This window comes from Xenia sp. Carnegie-2017, unplaced genomic scaffold (assembly GCF_021976095.1).
Source record: "Xenia sp. Carnegie-2017 unplaced genomic scaffold, XeniaSp_v1 HiC_scaffold_2, whole genome shotgun sequence".
Lineage (NCBI taxonomy): Eukaryota > Metazoa > Cnidaria > Anthozoa > Malacalcyonacea > Xeniidae > Xenia > Xenia sp. Carnegie-2017.
In genome coordinates, this window is record NW_025813482.1 from 951655 (window position 1) to 971697 (window position 20043).

Here is a 20043-nt window from a genome sequence, read left to right on the forward strand (position 1 = left end):
ATCGCTTTAAGAGAAAATGAATAATAATATTGTTTTACATTGGCAGCTTTCTACAATATCTTTATGGGTTTGCAGATGATTTTACAAAGGAAAACATCCGAATTAGCCCACACATGCAATCTAACCTCGCTCTCTTCTGCATTGAATGTTGATATTATTTCCAAGAATTACGCGAAAATATACGTTTCTCTGCTTATAAATATACGGTAAAATGCTTCATATTGGCCACGACATCATCAGGGGCCACAACGAAACACATAAAATTTGCTTAAAAAACATCCAAAAAATTTAATTTTCCCAGAGATGCAAAAAGAAACTGCTGACTGGCATGTACGTGAAGCCAAATTTATCATTTGAATATCCATATTACACACACGAAGTTGGGAATTATAAGTATAGACAATGTAGACGTACATATGCTTCAAACATCATTTATTTCATGATAACTACATAAAGTTATATTCAAATCATGCAAATACTTAAACTGGCATGAACGAACTCAATACAACAAAAGACAAAGGGACTCCTCAAAAAATGACTTCTCGGTTGCCTAGAAATAGAAAGCGAGTTTAATAGCGTTTGTAATGTAATAATAATTCTTTAGAATTCCATTTTATGACAATATAGTAACACTGTTTATTATTTAAATTGTCCGATACAAAAGCCATTGCATTTATTGTGTTGTCATTTTTACCAAATCGGATGATGATTAAGCAAAATATTTTCAAAATTCAAAGAAAAAAATTTTCATCACTTTTAAAGTCAGTTGTCCAGAGCTAAGATTTAAAGCTCATTATAAGTTGGCAATAAAAACAAAGCTATCTTTTAGCTACACAGACCATTTTAGCGTCTTCCTAAAGGCGAAAAGAAAATTTTATTTTACAGCTATGATTAAAACTTTACCTGAGGAAATCAACGCACAAAAATAGCCAAAACATCGGAATCTCCAGAGAACGAACCTATGTAAACATAATATATATTTAAGTTTATGAGTACTTCGTGTAATTGGTAATTATTAGCAAATGTTTAACATATTGTAAACGAAACTAAATGGTTCCAAAACGAAAATTTGAAACGACACCGAGAAATATCTACTTTTTTTAAGGGTTTCAATAGAGGCAATTATGGAAGCGGCTTGGTGGAGCAATGCTTCAACTTTTCATAAAGACTATAATAAACCATTACAAAAGAAAAAACAACACTTTGAAAATCTCACATGACTCCTTAGTGATGCAGTCCAATGACGAAATAGAATTTAAAAATTAAACAAGACTTATCTGTAAGTTGAAGTTTGATTGTAATTCTATGAGTTATTGGAAAAGGAAACTAAGGAGTCACTCACCCATTATTACACTGGAGGGTCACCTAATAGTTTTTTGGTGAAAAAATTAGATTGAACCCGACCTAATTGTATGGATGCTAATGAAATCACTCGTAGCGTTAAAAAATGATTCCTCGATCTGCGTGCGCAAATCTGAAATGACTCCTTACTTTCCTTGTCCAATAACTCGTAGAATTACAATCAAACTTCAACTTACAGGTAAGTCTCGTTTAATTTTTAAATTATAAATGTTCATGCAAAGTGCAATTGTACTTAGAATTGTTAAGTAGATGAAGTTAGGCATCAATGTATCAATACAACGATGTTGTATGTCGATTACTGTTTGACTCTCAATTGCTTGATGTAGTTAAATTATTTTTTCATTAACTATTAATAAGGGAAAATATAATACAGAAGTTCTATGAAATTATTCTTGCAAGTTTATCTCTTTGATTTCAATTTTCTGTGCTTAAATTGTATTAACTACACTACAGTATTATCAAAATAAAAATTAGTCTTTCGAGAAGTTGAGTAACACACATTTTTGACCCCTTACGTCACAATTGGAAATACTGTAGGCCGGTACTTGTTGAAGTCAGTACAAAAATTTGCTGCAACAACCAGGTTTTGAAAAGGAATTTAGCTAATTAAAAAGCTGATTAGAAATTGCAAGCTACTAAAAAAATTGATGGAAAATTTTATGATTTTTTTGCTACCTATAACTCGAAGCAATTTTTCAAATACTGCAAACTTCAAACGTAAATCTGGTATGAAAGGGTAGCAAAATTTGGGAACAGTTTTTTTTATTCATATTAAGAGTATTTTCGCTGCCATTGCACAGATATGATATGAAAAATCAACTTCTACAACTTACTGTATTCGTTGTAATTCTGATGCCGCCCAATTTTGCTGTAAATGAATGATGTTCCTGAAAATCTTTTTTCCCAGGCGCATCCTGGAAAAGTGTTTCCAATGCTTAGCCAACCATCATCCTTGGGACAACCTCCATAGAAGTGATTTATATGAAAATCACGACATCTTCCACTCCAGCAAGGTCCTACGATTGTAAAGTAGTTAAATGTAGACGATGTTATATCATGCCATGGTGATTGCACGAGGTTCTGCTTTGTAAACCAGTTCATGTAGCTGCAATGTTCACTTTTGAACTTTAAGACCAGTTGTTCTAAGCCATCTTTGTACAGCACAAAACGCACCTAATGAGAGAAGAAAGAAAAAACCCATATCAGTTTGTTTTTGCTTAATTTTCTAGTTCCAGCTTAGGATGGTATGGTGTAACTACTTGTTAGACGGCATTAACACTATGAGTCGACGTGTTTATATTTGCTTATATATCGGGGCTTGCACATCATTTTCACAAGTGAAACATCATCATTATGTTGATTATATATTTACCTCACTAGGCTTTACTTTGTTCCAATTAGTTGGGTTGACAATTCGATTTTTATAAAGTCCCGTAAATGATTTAAATTTGTTAAGAGCTTCTAAACTTGTTTCATGTGAAGGTGACGTCTGTTTCCAAAATTTACCAATACTTGTTAATTGGTTGCCTCCCGAAACAACCTTGAAAGCCATTGTATAGCCTAACAGAAGACATGGTTAGGAATGACATCTCTTTTGTCGACTGTAATTTAACATTATTCCTACATTGAACGCTATAACGACGGCTGAAAAAAACTGCTAAGTTTAGTGAATATATGTTGACGTTTGAGATAAGATTCAAGACGTAAGTATATTTTTCTGTTGTTTTTTTCAACACCAAGTACAGTCAAAAAAATCTTATCGAATTACAATGAATTTTAACCCTCTAGAGGCCGTTGTTGCTCACAGGCAAAATCATCATACGCGACGCGTACAACTATTGAAAACGACCGGCTCGTAGGGCCTGTTAATATGAGCCCGGGTAGCCTGGATTCAGTGAAGCATTTAATCATTTTAGCAAATGGAAAAGATTACTTCCTTCACAACAAAAAACTTATTTAAGCAATTTCTCTATGTTCTGAATTTGCAAATTCACAAAACCTTTAAAATGAAAACAAATAATTTGGCCAGATTTGAAAATTACAACTAAAATGACTCATGACTTATAAGAAAGGTTGTAAGTTTTGCGTTTCAAGTTTTTACTCCTTTCAATATCTCAAATTCATTTCGCGCCTCGCTGAATCCCGTTTAGCTGGGCTCATGTGAACTGCCCCTTAGAAGTTTAAAGAAGATTCTGTGCAGCTCTAATGAACAAATATATCAAATTGTAAGTGTCGCTTTCCACAATTTAGTGATCTGTGAAATTTGTGACAATACTTTCAATACACTTCATCTAAATCACTCAAGGACTTGTACAACAGACCAGAAGATTGATCTTGTGAAAACTTCAAAAAATGAAATTATGTAAAAGAGCATCAAATTTAAACTATCACACATATAGCTATGTGACGGTCAGTTTTTTACTTAAGTCAAGAAAACGACAAGTTTGTCGACCAAACGAAGATGAAGTTGTCTCGATCAAATTGCTGATGCATATTTTTGTCTTTTTTCGGAAATAATAAATAAAATATTTTGAGTCATTCTTTCTATACTATACATCCCGGAGATAAAAGGAAACGTGTCATAGTTAAAATCAATACCATACCTCCGGATTTCATGTCACAAAACACTGGAAATGCATTTTTCCTATTTGCTAAAATATAAAAAGGTCGTTTAAGTCTGTAGTTGAACTTATGTTTCGTAAACAGATTAAAATATTATGAACAGATTATATGCCAATTAGTTTACTGCAAACAAAACGCCTAGAAGAACATAAACTCTGTGGTGTGAATTTTAAAAAAATTGCACGTATGTGTTAAAGAGCAATTTTAAAGTTTTTTTTTGAACTCTAATAATTTTGTTTTCAATGAACAATGATAGTAGATTATAACTTGACATTTAACATCTTACTGTTTTCTAGAGATATCCAATAGATGCCATCGGGAAGACAGCTTTCTGATCTTTTCATAAGAATGTCAAAGCAAGACTTTCCTGGTGACTTTATGCTACCATACTGAAACAGTTAAATCATTACACCATAGCAAATGTTAATAATTTTTGAACAGCAATAACATTTTCGCAAATATTTTGAAAAATAAGAACTTAGTTGTATCTAAATAAGTAAGTTGTATCTAAATAAGTACTAGAATATTCTAAAAATCCCAAAAGAAATTCTCCTCAAAACCATAAGTAAAATTTAATTCAACGTGATTTTGATCGTGTATTTTTTCTGCAACCCAATGCAATAAATATTATAACTATATCATTTTTGGTGTGGACTTTTTATCTAATACTCGGAAATAGAGAAATAACACCTTACAGATTTTACAAAATATTTTCGATACTTATAAGGCAAAATAGTCGCTAATAATTTTTTTGTAAAAGTCTTAAAAGAAACAAGGAAACTCAGAAGAAAAATATATTCAAGCTTTGAAACGACCTTAAATTTTGTTTTACATGTGGCAAAATGTTTTGTTTGTGATAAATATATTGTGCACATTTGAGACGTCTAAGTGGGAGAGGGAGGAAAAGTTATACTTGATCAAGATAAAGCTGTTCTATGAAACACAGTCACAGGCAATGCATAGCTAAGTCCTTTCCAGAACGTGCTACAACCCATTTTTTCAGGGAGTATGCAACCTTTATCGCTAACACAAACGAGTATTTTAAACACACTTACTGGAAATGTGGCAACCCTAAACTAATAACTATCTATAATTTTCAGTTATTCATTTAACTAAATAATGGCTTAAACTTTAACAAAGTTATTGACATGGCACTAACAGCACTAACACAAAAAATAGCAAATAAAAACTGTGAATTTGAAACATTGCATAGAGACCAGCTAGTTCCAGTTTTTAAAATTGAAAGATCAGTTCTTTCATTATGATGGCCAAAGTCCATGCAAAATATAAGTTATATCTTATAAACTTATAATGTTTGTTTTAAGGGAAATAGTGAGTTTTCTTTACAAAAATTTTCCATGTTTGCCAAAACGAAGTCATGCAATGAATCAATCGCATTAAAATGCACATAAATCATACAACAAAAACGATTATTTCTCTACCGTCAGGGTACAGTCACACTTGAGTCGATTGTCAGCATAAGATGAAAAGAAAATGAAACAGGTGATAATGATTGTAGGAAACAGCACCATGTCTACATGAATTGGTATAGAAACAAATTTTAATACATGCTCATTTTTATAAAATTATTGACAAATAGATTTTTTTTAACTGTTGTTTTTACGGTTATAGATACACAGTGTGACTTCATTTAGGATAATAACAAAATAATCTGCCACGAGCTGACGGGACTTAACACGACGTCAGATCATAAATCGGAACAGATAACAGTCAAATGTAATCCATTTTGTTTCATACTATGAAATCGCAAAAAATGCTGGAATTATTCAGGCAAATAGTTCATTTTTCTTTCCTTCTACATTATCAAACAGAGTTTTTTTCTTCTTTTATTGCCGAAGTGCATCGACCGCTTTAACTTAGTCATTTTCAAGATCTTCATTCTGCCTAGTCAGCAATATATTCAGGTAAATATTCAAACAATCGCGCCATTTGTTTCTCCTTGTCAAAAATAGAAACTTTCTGTCAACATCATTCTGTGCTTCTCTAGCTCAAAGGTTTCGACCAATATAATTGCTTCAATTCTTAACGTTGGAATACAATATTAATTAAATTATCTTTTTAGGAGAGGTAATAAATCAAGGCCGCTTGCATGTGCTTAATGAATGCATTAAAAAATTTTCAAAGGCCTTTATTTGACAAAAGAGACGCAAAATCATCAGTCTATTTTCAAATTTTCTTTCTGTTTTCTTACTGCAAAAACAATACAATTTTGAACACATGAATAATGACAATCTTCTAACTTATTTTCTTTATTGTGGTCATTACTATTTGCTATAGATAAACTAGGATCATATAAAATTCAAATGGATATGAATTATATAGTGTACTCGTTGGATATTGTAGGGATTATTCTTTTGTTGGCATACTTTATGCAAAACTAATATTTGGCCGTACTTTGGTTAGTGAAGATAAACATTAGTTCTTGCGCCTTTCTAATACATCGTTGCGTACAATAGTGCACCACGCATTTTTTACGGAAAGAAAACAGCCAAAAGATAGAGAGTTATTGCGAGAGTGATGCCATAAATGATACCATTCTTTTAAAAGAATATGTTCGACGTGGCATTAGAATACATTAGGCAATTTATTTAGTCATGCATGCAGTCAATGTGTGAAGCATAAACGTGCGTAAAATACTTAATTTTATCTATGTTTAATGCAATATTTTTCATCGAATCTAAAATTTTCTGATTGTCACTGTTTTACTTCATTATAAATGTTCAAGAAAATGTTTTCACAGACTGTTAATGCGTCGACAAAGTGACACGTTATTAGGTTTTGTAGACTGAAAATTGAATAGACGTATTTTTAGAGGGGCATCACGTGGAAATTTGAATTTTAAATTTCTTCTGAAAACAACCAATATCTTTGCACGTAAATAACCTTTAGTCAAGGGGGAGTTTTTGCTATGTGACCTTCCAGATTCATTAAACTTTAAACCATGTTAATTAGGTCGTGATTTTCTTCAGTTTGTGTTTTTGAAGCGAATTACAACATTAGAACTGCATTTTCTATAAAGATTACTGACGAAAAAATTTTAGCAATGATGTTTATCTAAAAGAGCTGCTTTATGTGATTTTGTTCTGATTGAAGTAGACAAAAGAACTTTTCAAATTCCATGCACTTTCGTCTATGTCAAATTAAATAAGGAGTTTTAGTGAGCAGTGAACGTAGGTTTTCTGTATATGGACGTGAAGAACTTTCCATTAGAGCGATGAATAGTGATGTCAAGAAATGGAAGTTTTCCATTTGTTCGATTTCACTCGTAAACTTAATATTGGGGTGTTTGAGGTTTGAATAGGCAAGAAAGAGTTCCGCATGGTCAGCAGTACGAAAAAGGAGAAAACAGTAATTACTATTAGGCATAGATTACCTAGGATCATATAAAATTCAAATGGATATGAATTATATAGTGTACTCGTTGGATATTGTAGGGATTATTCTTTTGTTGGCATACTTTATGCAAAACTAATATTTGGCCGTACTTTGGTTAGTGAAGATAAACATTAGTTCTTGCGCCTTTCTAATACATCGTTGCGTACAATAGTGCACCACGCATTTTTTACGGAAAGAAAACAGCCAAAAGATAGAGAGTTATTGCGAGAGTGATGCCATAAATGATACCATTCTTTTAAAAGAATATGTTCGACGTGGCATAAAAATACATTAGGCAATTTATTTAGTCATGCATGCAGTCAATGTGTGAAGCATAAACGTGCATAAAATACTTAATTTTATCTATGTTTAATGCAATATTTTTCATCGAATCTAAAATTTTCTGATTGTCACTGCTTTACTTCATTATAAATGTTCAAGAAAATGTTTTCACAGACTGTTGAATGAAAAACACAATTATAGCTTTCATGGTGTTTATCTAGCACAATTAAGCATTTGGCTAACAATATAAGTATATAGATGACATAGAATAAGATTACAAATTTTTAGTTTTACAAAAGAAAATTACAAAAATATCATGAAGTAATTTACCTGAAACCGAATATGTGCTTGAATTTTTAGAATGTGTTGACTGCTGAGATTACCACAAGAAATGCGTCGACAAAGGGACACGCTATTAGGTTTTGTAGACTGAAAATTGAATAGACGTATTTTTAGAGGGGCATCACGTGGAAATTTGAATTTTATATTTCTTCTGAAAACAACCAATGGCTTTGCACGTAAATAACCATTAGACAAGGGTGGCTTTTTGTTATGTGACCTTCCAGATTCATTGCAATTTCAAACATGTTAATTAGGTCACGATTTTCTTCAGTTTGTGTTTTTGAAGCGAATTATAACATTAGAACTGCATTTTCTATAAAGATTACTGACGAAAAAATTTTAGCAATGATGTTTATCTAAAAGAGCTGCTTTATGTGATTTTGTTCTGATTGAAGTAGACAAAAGAACTTTTCAAATTCCATGCACTTTCGTCTATGTCAAATTAAATAAGGAGTTTTAGTGAGCAGTGAACGTAGGTTTTCTGTATATGGACGTGAAGAACTTTCCATTAGAGCGATGAATAGTGATGTCAAGAAATGGAAGTTTTCCATTTGTTCGATTTCACTCGTAAACTTAATATTGGGGTGTTTGAGGTTTGAATAGGCAAGAAAGTGTTCCGCATAGTCAGCAGTACGAAAAAGGAGAAAACAGTAATTACTATTAGGCATAGATTACCTAGGATCATATAAAATTCAAATGGATATGAATTATATAGTGTACTCGTAGGATATTGTAGGGATCATTCTTTGGTCGGCACACTTTATGCAAAACTAATATTTTGCCGTACTTTGGATTAATGAAGTTTAACATTAGTTTTTTCGCCTTTCTAATACATCGTTGCGTACAATAGTGCACCACGCATTTTTTACGGAAAGAAAACAGCCAAAAGATAGAGAGTTATTGCGAGAGTGATGCCATAAATGATACCATTCTTTTAAAAGAATATGTTCGACGTGGCATTAGAATACATTAGGCAATTTATTTAGTCATGCATGCAGTCAATGTGTGAAGCATAAACGTGCATAAAATACTTAATTTTATCTATGTTTAATGCAATATTTTTCATCGAATCTAAAATTTTCTGATTGTCACTACTTTATTTCATTATAAATGTTCAAGAAAATGTTTTCACAGACTGTTGAATGAAAAACACAATTATAGCTTTCATGGTGTTTATCTAGCACAATTAAGCATTTGACTAACAATATAAGTATATAGATGACATAGAATAAGATTACAAATTATTTAGTTTTACAAAAGAAAATTACAAAAATACCATGAAGTAATTTACCTGAAACCGAATATGTGCTTGAATTTTTAGAATGTGTTGACTGCTGAGATTACCACAAGAAATGCGTCGACAAAGTGACACGCTATTAGGTTTTGTAGACTGAAAATTGAATAGACGGATTTTTAGAGGGGCATCACGTGGAAATTTGAATTTTATATTTCTTCTGAAAACAACCAATAGCTTTGCACGTAAATAACCATTAGACAAGGGTGGCTTTTTGCTATGTGACCTTCCATATTCATTGCACTTTAAAGCATGTATTTTTAGAGGGGCATCACGTGGAAATTTGAATTTTACATTTTTTCTTAAAACAACCAATGGTTTTGTACTTCAATAACCATTCAACAACGAAAAGTTAGTTGGGCACACATTTATTTGACATCTCCCAGGCAGGGTATAGCTTAATACTTGAATTCAAAAAAAAATACTTGTTTTAAAAAGTGGGGTAGAAAAGTACAATGGTATGTGCAACAAAACGCTTCGTGCTTAAAAATTATATTTGTTGTAGGCAAGCACAACACCTGACATATAATTACGTAAAAATAATTTGCTGTATTGATCAAAGGTATAATGCTTGACATTTGTCAAATATCATCATTTCGAAAGTAGGAAAAACAACAAAATATATCTTACTGACCAACTGATAATGATAATTCCAAAGATATATCTTATAAACAAATTAATTTAATAATTTTTAGTAATAATATGCTTTTCTAAAAAAATTTGGCATGATCCAAATTGAAGGTATTTGGTTGTTTAGCTTATGCCCATATTCCTAATATCAAAAGGAAGTTAGAGGCTAAATCATCAAAATGTATATTTGTGGGTTACCCTGAAGGTACAAAAGGATTCAAGTTGTACAATCCAAAAACAAAGTCATTCATCAAGAACCGAGGTATAATTTTTGATGAATGAAAGTTTTACAACTTTTGACAATAAAAATTCAAACACTGATAATACATTTGAGATGCAGACACCCGTCATGCAAACTGATGATGATAGCGTGGAAAATGATGATCTAGCTGTAAGAGAAGATAATATTTATAAGGAGTATTTTTTGCAGATGATCTCACAGCAGATATTAATGAACCCAGAAACTTTAATGAAGCATGGTCATGTGATCAGAAAAAGGAATGAATTGAAGCCACTGATGCTGAATATATTTCTTCACTGATGGAGCATAAAACGTGGAAACTGGTAGCTTTACCCAGTAGAAAGAGTGTAGTTAGAAGTAAGTGGGTTTTCAAAGTCAACAGAATGTTGATGGATTGATTGAAAAATTCAAAGCGCGTCTGGTAGCCCAAGGACACTTGCAAGCTGAGGGATGTGATTTCCATGAGGTATTCTTGTCTGTGGTACCGAACACTTCAATGAGGTCTTTACTTGCTCTGGCTAACTCTCTGGATTGGGAAGTTCATCAGATGGACGTAAAGTCAGCGTTTTTACAAGGAGATCTCAACGAAGAGATTTACTTGCGTCAACCAGATGGGTATGTTGATAAAGGTAATCCTAATCATGTGTGCAAACTGAAAAAAAGTTTGTATGGCTTAAAACAAGCGGCTCGATGCTTGAATTCCGCTATAGACCATTACTTGAAGACAGGTGAATACAAAAAAGCCGATTCAGACAAATGTTTGTATGTGAAATCGATCAAAGCAAAGGATGGAAGAATCAATTTTGTTCATTCATGTAGATGATATTTCACTTTTCTCTAACAATATTGATATGTTAAATAAAGAAAAGTTATTAATTGGCAAACGATTTAAAGCTCAAGAATTGGGTGAAGTGAACTATGTCCTTGGCTTGGTAGTTAAACGTGACCGGAAGTCAAGAAAGCTGACCATTAACCAACCAAAATATCTTGAAGGTATTCTCAAGATGTTTCAAATGGAAAATTGTAAACCTGTCAGTACACCAATGGAAGCAGGAAAACAGTTTTGTGCATTACCCGAAGATGAAAAGCCATTAATGTTCAAGAATACAAAAAGATGATCGTATGCCTTACATATGTTTCTACTGCAACACGTCCCGATTTAGCAAGTGCAGTTGGAAATATGGCAAAATACCTGTCTAGACCTGGAATGGAACATTTCAAAGGAGTAAAAAGAGTTTTAAGATATATTAAAAGAGTATTAATCATAGTCTAGTATTTAAAGCTAATGAAGAAAAGCAAATGATCATCGGATATTCTGATGCTGAATGGGGAAACGACTTGGATACCAAAAGATCAATATCTGGGTATGTGTTTCAAGTTAAAGGAAGCACCGTAAGTTGGTTTAGCAAAAGTGAAACGTATGTTGCAAGGTTTTTAACCGAAGCTGAATACGTTGCACTAATTTAAGCTACACAAGAAATTGTGTGGTTGAAGATACTCCTACAGGATATGAATGTAAGATCAGAAAAATCATTGGTCATTTATGAAGATAACCGGGGAGCTATCGAACTATCCAAAAATGCTAAGTTTTATAACTGCACAAAACATATTGACATTGCATTTCACTTTATTCGAGAGAAAGTTGGGAATGAGTCAATTGATGTGAAGTACTGCCCTACAGATCAAATGTTAGCTGACATCATGACCAAAAGTCTATCCAAGGAACAATTTATAAAATTCGGAGAGCAATTGGGAGTTTCTGAAGTCAATTAACTTTAGTCTTGTTTAATAATGATATCCTCAAGTGTTAGGAATGACAATACATTATATGTGTAATAAGCTAAGTATTAGATATCTGATCATGGCACTAGTCACATGATCTAGTAAGCACTTCTTATTGTATGCTAATTCTTATTATGTTCTGCTCGATACCGAATATTTTTGGACAACACTTATTATGTAGCTTATATTATTAAATATATTTTGTTTTGTTCCTGCACATTTGAATAATAAATTAACAGTGGCATCGAGTACTTATTTCAGTAAATGCGTCGGTGTAAAGGCAATTTTAGATTTAATCAACCAGAAGCTAAAATCAAATTGAGAACGAACAATTTTGTCTTGGTCATGATAGACACAAACAATAGATTGATTAGTAATCTATCTTTGTATAATTGCCTACATTTTGTTTTATTTGCAGGCATGCGAATTATTTCAAAATAATATTATGTTCGTGTGATTTTTGGCGAAAGTTTACCTATCTAGGCGATTTGAATGGCTTATTTTTGTGGTTGGAGAGTTGGCAAAAAGTCGTGGATGTTAGCCACAGTTGAGAAATATTCTCATCTTCTAACGACACAGTTGGCTGGAAGTGCCCATTATTTCAAATTCTGATTGCAATTTTCTATCGTTTACTTTTACTTTGTCAAGTCCTACATTTGCAGAACGATGTAGTAAATGATAAGCGTGAACTGTAGCTCATCTCCATTTTTTTTGTTAATTTCGTCGACAAGTGTATCTCAGCAACAACGATGGAGTCATTGTTATTTATGTATTTGTTCCTGTGCACTGATTTGTTGAGGGTATTCAGCTTGCGATTGGTTGTTTGAAAATATGTCCAAACTTCCTTCAGCAACTGAAACACTAATTGCTGACCGAAATAAGTATATTTTAATTAATTGTTCACACGACAAACATTCGTTACAAAATGAAGTAACTTTCTAACTTTAAAGACATTTGAAGATCACATCTAACATTTAAAAACTGGGTTGAAGCATCGCTTGCAAACAATATTTACATTTGCAATGTTGCATATAGTATGCTTTGAGTAAGAAAAAGAAACGTGCGTGCTTCCACGCGTGCTTTAGTTACATGTCTAAACTTCAAAGTAGGAGAATATGCTTAAAATAATAAAATAATACTGAAAATCTGTCAACTGTTGGATTTTTGATTTAAAACTTCAAAATCATATATCAAACACGAATTTTTTTAAATGCTGTATCTGAAAAGAATATGCTAAGCCTCAATTAGCTACATTAGCCTTTGTAATGAGTTATTCGCACCTCATAAGAACCGATGTGGTTTATTTAAGGTATGACCTGTTTAACTATCATGAATAGTATCTGCAAGATATTGGTCGGTTGCTTAGAAACATATGACGAATGATTTCGAGTTTAAATCTTTCAGGCCAAGAAGTAAATCAGCAGAATGCCTCAGTGTACAATAAACGTGAATCGTAGTTCATCTCAAATTCGTTATTCAAATTTCTCTACAAGAGCTTTTCGTTATATACAATAAACAAAACCAGATTGCTTTGGTTTACTGATTTCTCGAGAGTGTTGTTAATTTACGTATTACGTTCTCTGGTAAACTTCGTTTTGATTGGTGTTTCGAATGTTTAAAAATACCTTCCTTCAGCAAACGAAAAATTCTCTGCTGAAGGAAATACTGGATAATTATATTCAATTATCAAAGAATATTATATGCAGTGCGGTGTTTGAAATTAAATGAAGATATGATCTTCGCACTTTGCACTTGACTTAAATTGTCATGCAAAGTGCGAAGATCATATCTTCATTTAATTATATTCAATTAATTGTTAAACGACAGGCATTCTGATTTGCGATGAGAAATTTACAAACTTAAGTTGCCATTAGAGAAAAAGGGTTATAACTCGTCAACGCAGATTCACAATATACTTTTGAGGTCCAAGAAAGTCAAAATAACCTTAGCTAATTTTTACGAAAGATGATTTCTTTCCTCATGCATGCAGTCAATGTGTGAAGCAAAAACGTGCGTAAAACACTGAGAGCATTTTCTTGAACATTTATAATGATGTAAAGCAGTGGCAATCAAAAAATTTTAGATGCGATGAAAAATATTACATATACATAAATAAAAGTTAAAGACTGTTGAATGAAAAGCACAATAAAAGCTTAGAAAATGTCTATCTAGCTCAAGCATTTGGCTAGCAATAAAAGTTACACCATACTCTTATATATAGATGACATGGAGTAAGATTACATATTATTTACTTTTACAAAAGAAAATAAAAATAACATGAATTAAGTAATTTACCTGAAACCGAATATGTGCTTGATTTTCAGAATGTGTTGACTGCTGAGATTACCACAAGAAATGAGTCGACAAATTGACACGTCGTTAGGTTTTGTAGACTGAAAATTGAAAGGACGTATATTATTACATGGAAATCACGTGGAAATTTGAATTTTAAATTTCTTCTGAAAACAATCAATGGTTTTGTATTTCAATAACCATTGGATAGCGAGAAGTTAATTGGACAAACATTTATTTTAAATACCTCCAGGAAGGTATACATCAATAATTGAACTAAAAACATATTTATTTGTGTTAAAAACTGGGTTACAGTGGTATGTGCAACAAAACATTTTGTTTTTAAAAGTCAAATTTTGCTGTAGGCAAGCACAACATGTACACCAAATATAATAGCGCAAAATAGTTTAATTAGTTTATGGATCAAAGGTATAATGCAAAACACTTGTCAAGTGTCATCATTTAGAAAGTAGCAAACCCAGCAAAATATATCTTACTGAACAACTGATAATTATATATCTTATGATTGAGTTAACATGTTTTTCTAAGAAATTGGAATGATTCAATCTGATCAGATTTTTTGATAAATGGCAGAATCACATATGGATTGCATGATAAACGCAGATGGAATGAAAAATTGCATGAAGTACTCCAATTAATTAACAGATTTTTCTAAAAGAACCGGCCCTACTAAAAAGTCTTGAGCTTTGTGTTGTGTTACCGAACAATTGCCAAACAATGGATACTCCATATACACAATTCAAATGGTAAGAGGCATGGCACGAATCATGGCTTTCCAGATAGCCCAAGGTTTTTTATAAGAATATTTTATATTTTTGTCTTTCAGGAATTAGTACCTAGTGTCTAAAACATCGACAATTTTTCTGTTTGTTAAAGACCCTCAGTGCACAGTGTTTTTAGGATTTTTACTTTAACTCCAGGGAAGACAAAGTAAGTATCAAAGTTTTTTTCCACTTATAGCTACAGTTATTGCCACTTGTGTTTCCGGATAACACGAGCATACAAGATGAGGACCATTTCAAAATTCAACCTTTTAAGATTAATATGTACTTTTTATCATACCAAGGTTCCAAATGCCATTCATATGCCATCGTGCCTTTTTTAGTCGACGGATGTTTTGGTACTATCTGGGAGGGAATGCATTTATTTTTTTGACTCTAACACGCCCATATTAGCAAAAAAAGGAACAGTATGCACTCTGTCCCTTCTCTTTTTTGCATTTTTACGGCACACAACGTTAGTCTAGGAGACAAAAATGAGTTTGGGAGAATGAAATCCAGGGAATTAACGAGATAACTTGGGGCGTCGATTTCAAAAATGAATGGTATACGGGTGTTCAAGGGTGTGATGATGATAATGTAATGGAATTTTGGTGCGTTAACTGACAAAGACAAAGTGTATTATATAATGATATACTGATTATATAAACAAGGATTTGTGGGATGGAGCTGTCATTGACTTTAAAGATGTGGTTGAACTTAAAGATGACAAATAATGGCGTTGCTTGAGCTAGATATAACGGTTTTCTTGTTAAAGATGAGATGTATCAAATGTCATGATACTTTTGTGTGTAAATGACACTTGTTTAAACCCACATACGACACAGAACCATGCATGTCTATATTTAAATAACAATATTTGAATTATAACTGCTTGCTTTTTGTAATTCTTTAACAACAGTATGCACTCTTGCAACAACGTTTATTCGTAAAAGCACTTAGTCGTTAATTGGAAAACGACTTTAGCAATCAGTATGCACATCTCACACACATTTCATGTTTTACCTAGTTATTTTGCATTGAATAAGATAACAATCAAACTTTATAGAGTGTCAAAGCATATTGTTAAACAATGCAATAGTCCTGGAATAGTAAAAGAAAATGAAAATATTGTACCGAAAATGCATCAGTTTCTTCACCATCGTTGGTTATTTTAATATCATCGTGAATGGGCTCAACAGTGGCTTCTTTCAGGGTGGTTGGCGGAAAAACAGTAGACAGCAAATTTAATGTCAACAAACTCATAAAAGTCACTCTACATACTTTGTAATCACTTCAATAACATATAGACCTGCTCTGAATCGACTTTAGACTTTGGAAAACACATAATATATGGGCCGCATAAAATGAGGCAGATTGATGAACATAGATTGTTGATCATGTATGGAAAAATATAACAATGCAATGTAATTCCGTACATGCATAACTAGTATTTTCAAAGCTAAAGGCTGCTCGGGAATATTACCTCCACAAACTTTCTAAATTTTGCTTTGCACCAAAAACGTAACAGTATGATATAGTGGTTGGCAGTGTATGTATGCACAGCTGTTATACCTCATCCACAATTTGTAGCATAGCCAGTTTATTTAGCATTTATTCCTGCTATACAAGGCAAATATTTTGTTCATTTACAGATAAAGCAATGATGAAATTAATTATAAAAATGGAAAAAAATGATGCATCCCATTATCCAAAATGACATCACAGTAGTTAGTACAGTCAGGTCTTATGTCATAAAGTTTTTCTTTTTCGGTTGAATATTTATCATCAACATTGGTCAAATCAATTTCAGCAAAGATGCAATTTCAGGCACATTTTCCCAAGAAGATTTGTGGTTACTCACCTTTTGCAAGAGATGCAGCAGCTATCTCACCACTGGTGCGAAAGTCTCCATTTTGGACATGAAATGTGGAGTTAAAGGGAGCAACATTTTCAAATAGTTTTGCCGATATGAAGATGTTTGCAACGGACAATAGTATCTGTAAATTCTTTTGCAATACCTCCAGAGTCTACTCCTGCTTCTCCTGCTTTTCCATAAATTCCACATGTCGTTCGCATTATCAGCAAAATAAAATATGTGCTCCCAATACTGATAAGTTAAATCTTCAATAAATTTTTCACTATTAAAATTTTTCATGTTTCTAATTTCAACTATATTTTCAATCTGCTTTTTTGAGAAGTTAATTTTCCTAACGGCAAATATCAACTTATAGTCAGAAATTCCACTATGTATGACGCCAGAATGGGAAATATTGTCTGGGCTATTAGTTATTATATGATCAATAAGAGTGGAGGTTGACAGCGTTACTCGCGTGGCCTCATTAATAAGTTGAGACAGTTGATACAATATAAAGATATAATTTTCTTTGTTGGTGAATCAGGTTCTTGTTTAAGGATATCGCAGTTAAGATCACCAAAAATATATAATTCTTTATTTTGATCGTCAAATTGTTTGATTAATTCTTCAAAATGCAAAAAGAAATCATTAGTAGAGTTAGGTGGGCGATAAATAGTAGAGACCAAGAATGGTCGACTGTTTGGTAAAGAAATTTCTATGCAAACAGCCTCTAAGTCAGAAGGGATAAGGTCTTTTCTAATTACGTAGTTTATGGAGCTACGTAAATATAGGCAAACTCCACTCCCGTTTCTTGACCTGTCGTTTCTTATTACATCATACCCCTTAATGTTAATCATATTATTAGTTATTGTTGAATCAAGACGGGTTTCATTTAGCGCAAATAAGTCGATGTGCTTATACGGTTGAGACAACCGTACTTCGTCAATCTTCATAGGAAGACTGGCTATATCGAGAAAAGCCATTTTCAAACCTCTTTTTTTGGGAACCTGATTAAAACAATTAGAAAAATCGCTACTCACTTTTTTGTCATTTGGATTAATTACATGCTTAGATGTCTCTTTAAATATTTCAAATAGTTTGTCCATTCATTGGACTTCCTCCCAGTTCCTTGAAAAAAAGGCTGGTGGGTCGTAAGCTGTGTTTCATTACCACGAGTGTGCATAATATGTTTAATAAAGGTGCAAAAAGCACTACCAAGAAATTGGTTTCCCAATTTGTTCCAGTGGAGATTGGAGCCATTTAAGTGATTTTTGCCAATTTTTTCATTATTTATAAAAGAAGCATTATGTTTTGAGCATAATTTGTAGATGAGAGAATTATAAAAAGCTATTTTATTTAATGAGACCTTGCCATCAAATTTTTTTATAACACTTGAAATCCCTACTTTACATGCTATCTTCTTCGCAATTGCAATCAAGGTTTCTAAACCTGTGGCAACTTCATCAGCACTACTATTGGCAAGATAATTAGTACCAACATGAATAATATTAGTACCATATTTGTTTTGGGGGATCCCCCGGACTTTTTGCAAAATGTCCTTTACTTTTGCACCACTGAAGTAGTGGCAGGTAGATTTCCCTCTCGCTGCCAGGGGATCATTTTTTAATCTACATGTTTCAACATTGAGTCACTAATGATAACAGTTGATGCAGCTGAATAATCATGGGTTTTTTAGTCAGTTATATCTTGGTCGTCAGGAGTGTCAATTTTTGATTTGATGAATTTTCCCTTCTGCTTATTGCGTAGGCATTCAGTTGAGATTGAGTTTTTTTTGTCAGTTAGCTCGTTGTCTTCATTAGGATTTCCAATTTTTGATTTTGAAAACTTTTCCTTCTATTTACAGCGGTAAGCATTCAGTTGAGCATTCAGTTGAGGGAGGCATAATTCCATTGACGGTGTGCTAACGGTGGGAGCTACGTGATTTTCCTTGAGGTATTTATCGAGGATATTTCCAAATCTATTTAAGAGAGGAAGAGGATTAGTTGTTGGGTTTTGTTGGTTGGTCTTGGGTTTATAACTCATATGTTTTTTCCCATCAAAAGATCTATCAAACGCTGTAATTTTTGCAATGGCTTTTTGCATAATAGTCTTGTTATTTTTGCAATATCACCTCTTCGGTGCAAGCATTTTTAGGAAACCATCTTTAAACCTTTCTAGTACAATAAATCTTTTTACTTCTTCATTTGGGTCCAATTTACAGCTTTTTTAGCTGATCTAAAGTGTGCACAGTTCTTTTTGCTTGACTTCTTTTTCAAAACTGCTAAAATGTGAGTATCTTATTCGCATTCCGAGGACTGCCAAATGACAGCTGAGTTAGACCATCTGCAGGTGTTTCCGTTTATCTCCACAAACATTACTCGTTAAGGGCTCAGAACTCGAAATGACAATTGACAGCTGGCATAGACTATCTACTGGTTGCTTCAATTTATCATCAAAAATAATATTTGTTGAGGGCCCAGAACTTGGTTAAGGTGAACAAATTTTTGTCTGGATAATTTGGCATTTTAGACAGTATCAAATTCTATCTCTCAGATTAGCCGAACAGACCCCACAAAGAATAAACCAAATTTTTTGTTATAATATTGAAATATTAGCTAAGCTATAAAGTGAGGTTATAATAGCATGCTATATAACATAACGCATATATTGCAACTAGTTTAAGAATTTTAGTTCGAAATAATTAAGAAAAAAAAACTTATAACACATTCTTCCATTCATCTTGGTCGGCCATAAAACTATGTCATTTTGGTTTATTGTTGTACAAGTTATTATAGAGGTTGGTGTAGCTAACTCATAGTTTGATAGATTCTGTCTTGAGTTTTTCAAATGATTTTGTTAGTTTTTGAAATTCAGCAGTTTGATTTTTATGTTCAAATGTAACCGTGATATTTTTAAATTTTGCCATGGTTTATTTTTAATGTTTCCTTAAGCTTTTCATATACTGTAGTAAATTCATAAAAATTGTTATACATCGTAGACTTAGGTTGTCGTTACACCTATTGATATAAGCCACTGTATGGTTATCGTTCTAGTTTCGTTGCTTTTAAAAATTTCGACTGTTTGACTTCCGGTATGCACGAAACAATCTGAGCTCAGTGAACTGAATTAAAAGTTATTTATGGAGTTCACTGTCTGGGCTCCA

At 32.6% G+C, this 20043-nt stretch overlaps 1 protein-coding gene across 3 annotated transcripts; it reads right to left on the bottom strand.

The window, feature by feature from the left end:
- Window positions 1-415: 415 nt before the first annotated feature.
- Window positions 416-14350, bottom strand: LOC124440723. Of its 3 annotated transcripts, XM_046991153.1 has the most exons (10): window positions 14247-14350; window positions 9296-9394; window positions 7993-8091; window positions 5427-5518; window positions 4271-4373; window positions 3966-4013; window positions 2735-2922; window positions 2196-2535; window positions 904-959; window positions 416-550 (listed from the first exon to the last, which is right to left on the bottom strand). In XM_046991153.1, exons 4-9 carry the CDS (start codon window positions 5514-5516, stop codon window positions 913-915), a joined length of 816 nt encoding a protein of 271 aa, XP_046847109.1. In that variant the 5' UTR covers window positions 5517-5518; window positions 7993-8091; window positions 9296-9394; window positions 14247-14350; the 3' UTR covers window positions 416-550; window positions 904-912. The 3 variants fall into 3 exon arrangements, with proteins under 3 accessions (XP_046847109.1, XP_046847110.1, XP_046847111.1); XM_046991154.1 differs by lacking the exon at window positions 7993-8091; XM_046991155.1 differs by lacking the exons at window positions 7993-8091; window positions 9296-9394 and having other exon boundaries at window positions 14247-14299.
- Between the last annotated feature and the right edge of the window lie 5693 nt (window positions 14351-20043).

Excerpts from the sequence above, each read along its gene's own strand:
- LOC124440723 (XM_046991154.1), bottom strand. The coding sequence starts at position 5,516 with ATGGTGCTGTTTCCTACAATCATTATCACCTGTTTCATTTTCTTTTCA. Across the intron at positions 4,014-4,270 it reads TTGGATATCTCTAGAAAACA|CAAATAGGAAAAATGCATTT; the intron begins GTAAGATGTTAA and ends TTTATATTTTAG. Across the intron at positions 960-2,195 it reads TCAGAATTACAACGAATACA|GTTCGTTCTCTGGAGATTCC; the intron begins GTAAGTTGTAGA and ends ATGTTTACATAG.